This window comes from Apteryx rowi, unplaced genomic scaffold, assembly GCF_003343035.1.
Source record: "Apteryx rowi isolate R43461 unplaced genomic scaffold, aptRow1 scaffold_59, whole genome shotgun sequence".
Classification (NCBI taxonomy): Eukaryota; Metazoa; Chordata; class Aves; order Apterygiformes; family Apterygidae; genus Apteryx; species Apteryx rowi.
This window is the reverse complement of record NW_020450860.1, coordinates 2,326,933-2,338,709: the sequence shown is the minus strand read 5'-3', so window position 1 is coordinate 2,338,709 and position 11,777 is coordinate 2,326,933. Positions and strand designations below refer to the sequence as shown.

The window sequence follows — 11,777 nt, the reverse complement described above, 5'->3', positions numbered from 1 at the left end:
GCTACGACCTCTCCCTTGCCACGCGGGACAGGGAGCCGAGCGCCGCGGGGCCGGGGTTGCGGCGGCGGCCGCGTGGGACCCCGGTTCTGGTCTCGGCTCTGCCAGGGTTTTGCTAAATGACCTTACGTGCGTCCCRTCCGCTCTGTCCTCTTTTGCTGGGGCGGAGAAGCGAACCCTTGAGGGCTCAGCCTGCCTTATGTCCCACCAACAAAATGACTCACTCGACGTCGGAAACAGTGAATACCCATACGTAGACTGGTGGGGGGCTAGAAGCTTAATTTGCCTTCCCTGCTTGTCTCTGGCAGTGTGCTGGGGAAGAGAAGCGAGTTGGTACACGCACCGTGGTGGTTGGGCACCGTCCGGTTTCGGAAACGGATGCGTACGTTGCACAGAAGTTCTGCGATAACAGGATCGTCTCATCCAAGGTGAGTTTGCTCTGTTAGTACAGGTGGTGTTGCTACTTAATCATGGTTTGCATGTTCCCTATGCAGGTACTTCAGCCTCATCTTGCTGTAAATCATGTATTTTTTTTTTTTTTTTTTTTTGAAATTTAAACCTTTTTAAGTCCGTCCTTGAGTAATTAAAATCTCCCTTTGCAAGTGGCAGCCATGGAGCCATCCGCGCAGCCGGAGCGTTAACCAGCCCCTTCGCCCTGGGTGCCTGCCCTCGCGGAGCCGGGGGCAGCCTGGACCAGCCTGGCGCAAAGCTGGGCTGAGGCTCGCGAAAGGCCCGCGAGTGAAGCGGCRTTGCATCAGCCCGAGGCAGACGTTGCTAGTGGGCGTGCTGAAACTCTCTGCACCTCTTGAGGGCTTAAACTACAGTCCATGTGATGCAGCCCAAAGCGTATCTCCCACCGATACGCCAGTTTTTCTGCTCACTTTTTTTCCTTCCCACTCATCCTAGTGAGGATGTGTACGAGTTCCTCTGTGCTAGAGGACAGCAAAGCACATGGCAATGTTGTTCTTTGTACTTTCTGGTATTCCCCTTTGAAGAAAGGGAAGGTTAAGTATAGTAGAGCATATGACATGACAGCAGCTTAGACTTGGGAAAGGAAGTGGGGATTATTTTATAAATTGACAGATAAATGTGATTCTACTATTCTCATTCTGTGCTTTTTTTTTTTTCCTCTCCCTTCAAATAGGACAAAAATAACCATGTTCTGTTTATCCCTTTGGATGAGAAGGAAAACATTCGTATTGTAGTAACRTAGCTTTTGTTTATTGTAGGAAAACTGTGTGACACCTGTCTACCTTGTGTTTAGCTTTTTCCTTGACATTCGTGAAGTTATTTCAAAAGACTTGAAAAAAATTTCAGTAAAACATCAAACAAGTGGCATCAAATAGTGTCAACACAGCTGGATACACRTTGCATTACTTGTGGTTCATGATGCTCAGCACCCAGTGAGGCTTCAGTTCTACTATACTTGAGCTGTAAAAAATTTTTTTAAACTTGGATCTTGCTGCTTTTCATGTCCCTATGCTGAATGCATTTATATCAGGAAAAGTTTTAAGTCTAAACACTTTTAAACTATGTAGCATTCCCACTGATGCTTCCCTGACATGAGATGTGTCCTTCAGAGAGCAGCTTCCTGTGCCTTGGTTTGTTTTAGCGCTAGTTTTCTCAGTCGTCTTTGATTATTTCTGAATGTTGTGTCCTTGTTCTTTTGTGTCCATTTATTTTTGCTAAGCATGGACTTTCTCCTGCCTGCCCAGTTGTCTTTTTTTTTTTTTTAATCAGGTGGACATTGGTCTTGAGTCTTTGCAATTCATTATTCTTTATTCAAGGCACACTGAAAGATCAAATATTAGACCCACTGTTTTCCATGCTGTTGTTAAATTCCCATCAATGTATGTTACCTCTTCATTAAGTCATGTTTCTCCAAATGCCTATCTAAAAGCTGATTGCTGAAACAAATACTGTTGTTCTTATCTCTGTTATCCTTCCCCTTCTCCACCTGTGTGGCTTGGCCTATTTTGACAAAATAAGAATTTTGGTGAAATTTTTTTGGCCCACTTTCAGCTGTTTCATGAACCAGCGGAGAGAGCCAAGACTGGAAGTGTGTTGTTGGAAGTTTAAACAGGAGCTAGGTTGCACCTTAGCATATAGGTGCATCACGCTGAAGTTTTAAGAGCRGTCACCTGGACCTTTGCCTGCAGGGCCCACGAGCTGCTCGCACGGGTAGCTGTGGCGCACCTCACCGCATAAGGTCTGCATCGTCGAGGAATTAGTCAGGCAACTTCTAATTAAGCAGACCGTGACATCCTATGAAGCCCRTTCGTGAAATCGCCTGTCACTGCACGACCCTCTGGCATACACGTGTTGCAGCAATAGATGGTGCTTAAAACACCGAAAGGCTGTTTTAATAAGTAGCCTGGCGCCGTGCCGGTTTGCAGGCTGTGACCAGCCGACCTCTGCGGCTGCAGTAAATCAGCAGCAGCTGGTCTGCAAAACCGCGGGGCGCGCRGCGGTTCCCCGGCTCCGCGGCTCCAGGCAGCAGAGCCGGTGATCTGCAGAAGTCTGCTAATATTAACAGCCATCCATTAATCAAAAACACCAGGGAATCACCCCCGGGAGTCCCTGCCGGCGGTGGTAGGGACCTGGCCACTGCGGGCTCCACCTCTGCCTGCAACTTCAGTGAAATTATAATGGGAATTCATTTATCTGGTACAGCAGTTTGCCTTTTTTAAGATGAAAGCTCATTCCCTGTTCTGCACAGGTCTGTAGATACAGTCCGTGCTTTCTGTCTTGACCTGTTTGTATTGACATCTGGAAAGCTGCAGCACAAAAGCTGTCCCGTTTCTCTCTCCTCCCGCAGTATACGATCTGGAACTTCCTCCCGAAGAACCTTTTTGAACAGTTCAGGAGAATTGCCAACTTCTACTTCCTTATTATCTTCCTTGTGCAGGTAAGAGGTTTTTACACTGAGATTGGTGCCAAGGGTTTTTTCTTTAAATGCTGATTTTTAAGCACAGCTTGAAAAAGAACTGATATTTAAAACTGATTCTCCTGGTGCTTGTAAGTGGTTTTTTTGTTTGTTAGTTTTTTATTGGAAGCWGTATTATAATTCTGGCACACAATTCAAGTTGTAATAACAATTAAAATGTTTGGGCCCAAGACCACATTCGAATGACTGCTGAAGCAATTTTAAAGCCTTCTTAACACTTAAACCCCATTAAGACCAGTCAAGCAGGGGAAATATGAGTGCTGCAGAATTAAGATCCAACTTGAGCTGCTTTGTTACTTCTGCTGTAAAACAGTATGCATTTTCACAAGTTGTATGATGTCTGTTAAGTCTTAGTTGTAGTAAGTGTCAAGGCAAGCAGGAAAGACAGGTTGTCTGCAGTGAAACTCAGATGAGCTCATAACGTGAGCTTTGGGAATATGGAGTTTCAGGAAGTTATTTTACATGGGTGAAATAGCAAACTATATATACAAATAAACATTGTCTGCTCTGCTTTGTGTCRTGGGATAAGGGACAAGTCCTGGGCAAACCTGAATACTTGTTTTTCTATTCTGTCAACTGAAAGAAAAGCAGGCTGCCCGAATATATTTGGGGGAAGGGATGGGAAAGAAGTTTGGGAGAATCACCAAGGGGATTCTCTGGGATTTTGTTGACTCGGATCTTGGGGTATCATTTTGTTCTAGCCTGCATGTTTGAAGGATGGATGCCTGCAAGTTTTTATCCTTGTAGTAAAGGATTAGGGTTTACGACTATCCCAGGGGCTGCTGCAGAAATAGGTGATCCCAACATAACCGTGGAGGATGGTTCCTAATGGCGGTATTACGTGAGAGGCCGATGTTCCCCGGCAGCAGCTGGCTCCCATCCATCACTTGATTTCGCTGGCGTTGTTCCACTTTGTCAGAATGCGTTTGTAATTTGCCTTGTACCGAGGCAATGCCCTGGAGTTGGGATGTCCTTTTTGTGTAGCTGGTTGTGTAGTGGCACAGTACTACCTTTGCTCTGTTGACCCTCTGGACATGAAGAACAAGGGATATTCTCGATTGTGCTTGAACAACTCATTGCAGTTTAGCTGCTACCCATTTTAGACGTAGGCGTATGCAGGTGAGCAGAGAGCCCTGTCCTTTCTTGTTTGTTTTGTGGGCTGTGGTCACCTCTAAAACAAGGAAGCAACCCACATGCTCCATTAGAGATAAAAGCCAAAACCCAACCAACCAACCTGACAGCACTAGCACATTTGCTACCCTGTAGAGTAACGGGCAGCTCCCAGGCACTCTTCCTTCTGGAACTGCTGGAGACTTCGCTTATCTTTAAGCATTTCAGGTAATTCCATTAACTTAAAATATCAAGGGTTTACCGTGATAAATGGCATCTATAGCTAAGTGTTGGTGTTTATCTTTTAATTACTTTAAATTAATAGAATTACCCTAAGTGCTTCATTACAAGTGAAGTATCACAGCACTTGGTAGCAGGTCTCTGTAGCATGGAGCTTCCTAAGCAAGCAGCACGCTCCACCAAGAGCCCTGCCAGCAACTGTCTGGTGAAGCCGGTCTGCCTGCCCCTGAAGTCCGTCATCAAACTACGTGCTATTCAGCTCTCCTTTTAGAGAGGAAGAGAAAGTACATGCATTAAACATAAAATATTAAGTAATATACTAACAGGGATATGAGTAACTGATTCATCTGTTGCAACACTTAAAGGTAACTGTGAATAAACTTCTGGAGGAAAGGGTGGCTTCGAATAAGTGTAGTCAGCGTGTGTTTTTAGAGAGACTAACTTGACAGCAATAAGCTAATGTAGGAGGTGCCAGAAATGGAAAATGTTCCTTTTGGTTGGTAAAGATGGTTTCTGGACTATGGTCTTCAGTTTTGTAAACAGTGAATTAGGAGGAAACTGTTAATAACGGAAGGGTTTTGCCACTTTTAAGTGGATCCAAATTAAGCTGTTGAAGTCCTAAAACATCTTGAAAATAACTTCAAAGGAGTCTTTGTTCTGGGATGTTGTTCATGTGTCCCTTTGCTTTCCATGAATGGGGAAGGGGAGAAGACCAGTATTGAGCCATGGGATGTGTAAGGAATACAGCAACAGTCTCCAAGTATGTAAATGAGTTATTCTGTGTACATTATCTACTATTTGTATTCATACATCTATAATATAGCATTTGTACAGACAGAAATCATACTGTTTGCTTGAATAAATATATATTCACAGCTGGATCTTGTCCAATGTGGGAAACAGTCCTGTTGGGTAGCTGTGGGAATGTCAGGAAGCATAGCATAAATATCTCTGCTCTCTTGCTTGCCCTTCTTAGTTAAAAGCAAAAATTCCTATTGTATTTGCAAGATCTGCACAGTTTTGCAAGATGGGTTTGGGTTGACTTGGCCTATGCCTCAGTTTTAGCTTTGATGTGTGGCCATCTGGGCATAACGTGCTTTGTGTGTTGTGTCCATACAACCAGCACAGTAAACATTTCAGATCCATTAGCGTGAACCAGGAGTTTGTGCTCCTGGAAATACTTGTTGTGTTTTATCTCTTGGTTTACCCTCACCCTAAACTCGTATCACTTACCTGGCTACTTCTGTGATGTTTCTGTTCCCCTCTTAGTATCTTTCGAATCTSTTCTCTGTCTGGGTCCAATACTGCAGGGTAAAATTGCAAAGTACAGCTATTTCAAAGAGTTAAAAATTTCCAAGTAGCTTCCTCCCAACAGATGAGAACAGCTTTGTGCTTTTTACAGACAGCTTAAAACAATAAATACAGATTCTCTTGTTTTGTGAGAGTGCTAGCGAAACGCAGATAAATGGAGCAAGACAAAGTTGCTTTGTGGGAACACAGAGCACTTCTGGTGAGCTTCCCCGGCCTTGCTTCTGCAGCCCTCCRCATCTGCCTCTGTGCTCCCACCGTCCCGGGGGGGTGGCAGCAGGAAAAACAGCCAATTTGGCTGCGCCCGTGTGAAGAGTGCACCTGAGGTTTTCCCCTGGGCTCTGGGTCTGCCCGAGGTTGCTTTGGGAATTTGCACAGTATTTTGAGGTGCTGCTGGAAGCGTTGCTCTAGGTGTTGGGGAAGCCATAAAACGTGTCCCCGTCCCAGCGCGGACCCTGCGGGGGGGTCTTCGTCCCGGCCAGCCCAGGAGGCGAAGGGCTCCTCGCATCACCACCATGGGAGGTGAGCACGTCCATGATGAGTCCCATCAGCGTGGCTCAGGCTGCAGCGTTTCCTCATTTACGCTGCTCCTTCCTAATTACGGACCTGCTCTTCCTCTTTGGGCCGAGCCATGATACCGTCAAAAGAGCCGTTTCCCACGCCCCGAAGGTTTAAGTAAAGACCCCGGCGCTCTGCCAGGGCTGCTCTGTGCCGCAGCGCTGGCCCGCGGCGTGACTGCGGCACCGCGTCTAACTGGAAGGACCCTAACGACAGCCCTGAAGGCCCTGCTAATAGTCTCTGCAGAGTGCTTAAGTGGCACTCCCAACTCTGAATTTCAGGCCTCGAAGGCAAAAAGTTAATTTCTGTGCTTCACTTGAATATTCATGTTCCCTTCTGAAATGCAGCTCGTGGCTATCTGGGGCTGATGTATGTTGTTTTTAACCTCCGCGCGTCGGGAGTGGCCTTCGGTGCCGTCTCGGCTGCGCCGGCGGCGCGGGAGGCGACGGTGCTGCCGCCGCTGTGGCCGTGCTGCGGGGTGGCAGGGCTGCCCGCTCCGCTCTCGTCGCCGTCCCGGGAAGCCCGCTCCTCCAGGCTGCTCTTCCCGCTAGTGCTGGGCCAAGCTTAGGTTTTTACACTGCTTCCTATAGGCTTTTTTCCCACCTGAGGTCTGGGCCAGGTAAGTCAGAAGTTGTTTAAACCCATTTTACTAGCTYGCGCCTGGTAAAACACGTGCCCTGATAACCTTAGTAAACCTCTGTTTGTGCCTGGTTTGGTACAGGAGCGCTCCCAGCTCGACACGGAGCTGAGCGAGCTTCAGCCCGACTCCCTCTCGGGCCGGTTCCCCATCCGCTTGGCGTTCCTGCGGCCGTCCGGCGGGATCGTCCCCTTGGAGGCGGGGAAGGCATTCCTTGGGCACGCRTGCCTGTCGCTCGCGGGCGCCCCTTCCCTCCCGAGCCCGGCACACATCACCAAGCGTACGGAGCTCTCTTCCGCCTCCCGTTGCCAGAGCTTTTGTTTCTTCTGCTGCCTGAGAACAGGCTGTCACCATTTCATTTATTTAATTTTCTTTTCYTTTCTATGCAGGTCATAGTGGATACCCCAACCAGTCCGGTGACCAGTGGACTTCCCCTTTTCTTTGTGATCACTGTCACAGCCATCAAGCAGGTAGTAGGGTCCCTTCGGGGAGAGAAAGCTTACTTCCTGCGGGAAGGTTTCCTGTGTTCTTGGGGCTATAGAATGGGAAAAAATAATGGGTTTGGCATGTATTTGAACATATTCAGCGATTGCCAAAATGAGCTGGTGACCTTGATAACCGCTTCTCAGAACATCAGACGCGCATCGGTGCTTTTCTGGAGGGCCTGCATGTCGAATATGAGCATAGATCTCTATTTTATTTTGACAGTATAAAATGCTATCTATACATATTGTTGAAAGCAAACCGATGGTTATTAAGGTTACTGCTCTAGCTAGCTCTCTAGTTCTGGCTTTACTGGAATTTGTTTCTTCTCCTTTTAGATGTGTTCTCTGAGCCTTTGCAGAATACAGAGACATGCTCCAAATATAGCCTGCGCCGCGCTCTCTTGTTGGTAAATGAAAAGGACAGGTTCCATTCAAACATCTAGATAGTCCTGAAAATACATAGTCCTCTTCTTCTTGCTGTGATAAAAGACCTTTTTCCTCCTGTCATGTGCGCATGTGCCGCTTGAAATTTCTTCTACAGAAGTATTAAATAATAAAACAAGTTTCTTCTGCAGGGGCCAGAAAAGGAGAGCTAGAGCAAAATCCGTCTGCTTCAAATATGAATGTTTTATTCTTTTAGTGAAGACTAAAGAGTCTTGTCCTGCTTTACCTTGGGAAGGAGTCACAGGGCACTAAGCATATTATTTACACTATAATCCTATTCTTGCCAGCACTGAGAKTAATAAAAGCATGCTGCAGTAATTTAGCTGCTCATTGCATGCAATGCATGTGTTATTGTGTGTTATTTTAATCTGTTCTGAATCTGTCAAATATGTACTTTTTTTWAAATAAATCGATTCAGTCTGAGCTACTCTCGATGTTTTTGTCAGGCATGAAGGAGTTCTGAGGACTGTTTAATTTATTCATTTTTCTTTTCTTCCTTTCTSTCCATCCACACTCATCTTGTTTCAGTAGTTTACCTGCTTTGTTACGAGTTTGCGTTGCCTGTATTTGTGTGCCTAGGGATACGAGGACTGGCTGAGACACAGAGCTGACAACGAAGTAAACAAAAGTAACGTCTTCATTGTTGAAAACGCAAAGCAAGTGCAGAAAGAGAGTGAAAAAATCAAGGTAATATTTTAATTGAGAATTCGGGTGTAGTTATCACTGAAACCAATGGGAAAATTAGGATGTGGGGGGGGGGTGGTTTTGTTGTTGTTGGGTTTTTTTTTTTCCCCCTAAATCTGGGTGCAGTTGGGTGTGAGGGCTGCCAAAGGCAGTTCAGGAGGAGGCGGTGGCACGCCCGGGTAAGGGGGCCCTGCGCTTGGCTCGGCTCGGCGGTCTCGCTGAACTGCGCTGGTCTCCTGCCTTCGCCCGAGGAGCTCGAGACCCCTTCGCGGTAGCAGCCCAAGCGCCCTTTGTTTGAGCACCTTTGAAGGGCTGTCGTGCAAAAGCCGTACCGGGGCTGCCAAATGACAGATCTGTCATCGTGCGCATTTATCTGGGACAGGCAGTCCTTTTCTGTTTCCAACCCTCCCAAGGACACCAAAAAAGTACGCCAGCTTTGACGTTAATTTGTCACCCCACACTTCAGTGCTGAGTCGTCTTCATTGGGATTTTGCAGAGAATAAACAATAAATGCATCACGCCGCCCATCGTGGCTCGACCTGTCRGGCTCCGGTGTGATGCTCAGGTACCTGCACGGCAAAGCAACCGGCGGCTGCCTCTGCCCAGCGGTGCAGCTGGGCCCGCAGGCCTCGTGCGCGGCAAGGAGACCCTGGGGAGCAAACTGTATTCGCAGAGATAGGTGTTACTGAATAGACTGTCTCAACTACAAAATAAGCTTAAACCTTTGCTTTCCTTGTCGTAGCTGCAGCGCGCTCCCTGTCCTGGCAGGGAGGGGTTTTCCAAGCTAGGGAAAAACACRCAGTAGCTGCGAAAAAGTTCCGTCTTAAGGGGAAAAAAGAGAAGGGGGAAAACCTGAAACCCTGCTCCTTCAGAGGCTAGTAAAAAATAGCTAGGGCATGTCTGTAGCAGCTAGAGTTGAGAAGACCTGGGGACACAGAAGGGGGTACACAAGAAAATTCAAGAACCCGAGTCTTACTGTTATGTAGTTAAGTACCTCTTCTCAACACAAATCCTATGCCCTATGGAAAGGGTGGCAGAAAACTGCCTCGTATTTAAGGGATTAGAAGTGTGGTACTCCTGTAAATGGATAAATGCCCAGGCTCCTAATTTCTGATGCCTTGTTGCTGTTGCAGAGACTGTAGCTAGTTTCATGCAGCAGTTTTCATTTGTGAAAGGTGAGTTACTGAGTCACTTTGGATTGTGGGTGGTTTTCTGTGTGTGTGTGTGTGTGTGTGTGTGTGTGTTTTTTTTATCATTGTGAACTCTGATTTCCCTTTTAGTGAACATGATTTCTTTTAGACTTTGAGAGAAGCTAAATCTGCCATCCTCTAATAATAACCTGAAGGGCTTTATGAAGTGGTTCATTTAAACATTTCTTTTCTTCCAGGTCGGAGACATAGTAGAAGTGAAAGCAGATGAGACCTTCCCTTGTGACTTGATATTTTTGGCCTCAAGTAGTGTTGACGGGACCTGTTACGTCACTACAGCCAGTCTTGATGGCGAGTCGAATTTCAAGGTGACRAGGATGGATGTGCTGCGTTCAGGAGTCGCTGCTCGTGGTGTACAGATGCTTTTAGTTGCAGCTGAAGTCAGTGCTTGTGCAATGCGTATGTCTGTTTGATTAATTGGAGGATGCTCCCACGGCACCAGTCCTCATGGTGACTTGGCTATATTTAACATCCGTTCCCTACATTTGCTCATCCAGTGAGTCAGCACCAAAGTGCTCTGTGGGTTGTTTATTTTCTTTATTTTCTTTTTTTCCCTTTTTTTGTGTTTGTATGTGTGTGCATGTGTTTTATAAACAGCCATTTCTCCTGGCATTGCCCCAAACGGAATTGGTTTTTGTGGATATGGCTTCCCTGCCGTATGGCCCATCCCTGGAAGCAGGATGCCGCTTCCCATTTTGTGTCCCGTGTCGTGAGGTCTGGTGCATAGGTGAAGCAGGGAGGGCAGTTGCTTGAACTTCCAGCTCCCTTTTCTAGTACTTGTAAATGCTTCTGTTGTTTGCCAGAACTTTTTCAGTGAAATCCAGGACTACTTAAGGCAATATCTTATGATTCATTTATGGATTTTTTTTCTTCCCTCACCAAAGTGAGGAAAAAATCCCTGTGTTTTTTACTCCACAGAAGTAATGTATCCTCCTCCCCTCCCCAATTCCTGAATCAAGAAGTGAAATTTGGCATTTGTCCTGCTCAGAATGAATCTCTTCCTTAGTTTGTTTTCTTCTCTTTATTCTTCCCACCTCCCCAAACTAGGGAAAGAAGCAATGACAAAAAAAATTCTGTATGTCAGAAGACATGAAAACTTGTTTGCACTTGTATTTGATAAATATTTGTACAGTTGTTAGCAACTGCTTAGGAAAAATGGAAGTTACTTTAAAATTACATGATTAATTCCAGTTCACTGAAGTTGGTGGAAATACCATCACTGATCTCATGAAATGTAAGGGGTCTACAGCTGCTCTCTTTATGGGTGGCTGTTAGTCGATACTAAAAATCACATGTAGGTGCTGATGCTGTATTAATGTATTATGCTAGTTACACTAGCAAAGAGGAATGGAGCTTTGAAGCTGCTTCAGGCCAAAAATAGATAACCATATTAAACAGGCAATTGTTTATTAACATCAAGTACGTTACATGCATGAGTTAACATAACTTCGAGAGTCTCAGCTCTTACTAACTTTTGAGTCTAAGTGGAATGCTAAATTTCTATTTTAAGCAGCATGTGTGTGTGTATCTATCTATATATATATGGTTTTTTTTCTTGGTTTGTGAATTCTTGTAGATGATTGGGAGCTGTCTCCTGTTTCTTGATAAGATGAAAATGGAAAATGAAAGTTTGAAGAGAGTGGGGCAGGGAAAGGATAGAACAGCGAGTGCTGTTTGGGGACATAGATCTAATGTCAAGAACCAGGCTTTCCGCAAAACTAGGGCTAGGGAAGCATGCTYATGTACTCCAAAACCTCATGTACACTGATACTTGCTGCCTACCTGTTGGATACTTTTCTGGTATTTGGTATGTGTCAGATCATGCTTATGGAGAAAGATTCCTAACTACATAAAACTGAGGTGGAATTATACAGTGGATTTTGGCAGAGTTCTGTCTTTTGAAGCAGGAATCTTTGGTCATATGTTAGGTAAAAGAAGATGCATTTTCTAAATAAGCAAAGGGACTGCTATCGATTAGGAGGCTGCTTTGAGGTATCATTCAGTGCTTTCAGTGTCCATGGTTACAGGAACAGTGGACGCAGACCTTAACAGAAGGGTCTGATTCACTGCTGGGCCTTGTATGACCAGGTTTCAGTTCTGTTTCACAAARGCTATGATTTATAGCAGAATTGCACATGTGTGCATGCTTTTATTATGTA

The 11,777-nt window shown here is 45.6% G+C and overlaps 1 protein-coding gene across 1 annotated transcript in view; it reads left to right on the top strand.

Moving 5' to 3' along the window:
- Positions 1-299: 299 nt before the first annotated feature.
- ATP11C (ATPase phospholipid transporting 11C) overlaps positions 300-11,777 on the top strand; it is a gene marked incomplete at its 5' end in the record, with an annotated part of 47,453 nt that continues 35,975 nt past the window's right edge. Inside the window, 5 exons of the mRNA XM_026082721.1 lie at positions 300-425; positions 2,816-2,905; positions 7,187-7,267; positions 8,306-8,413; positions 9,798-9,926. Coding sequence (XP_025938506.1) covers positions 300-425; positions 2,816-2,905; positions 7,187-7,267; positions 8,306-8,413; positions 9,798-9,926 — 534 coding nt within the window. The remainder of the gene's footprint in view (positions 426-2,815; positions 2,906-7,186; positions 7,268-8,305; positions 8,414-9,797; positions 9,927-11,777) is intronic.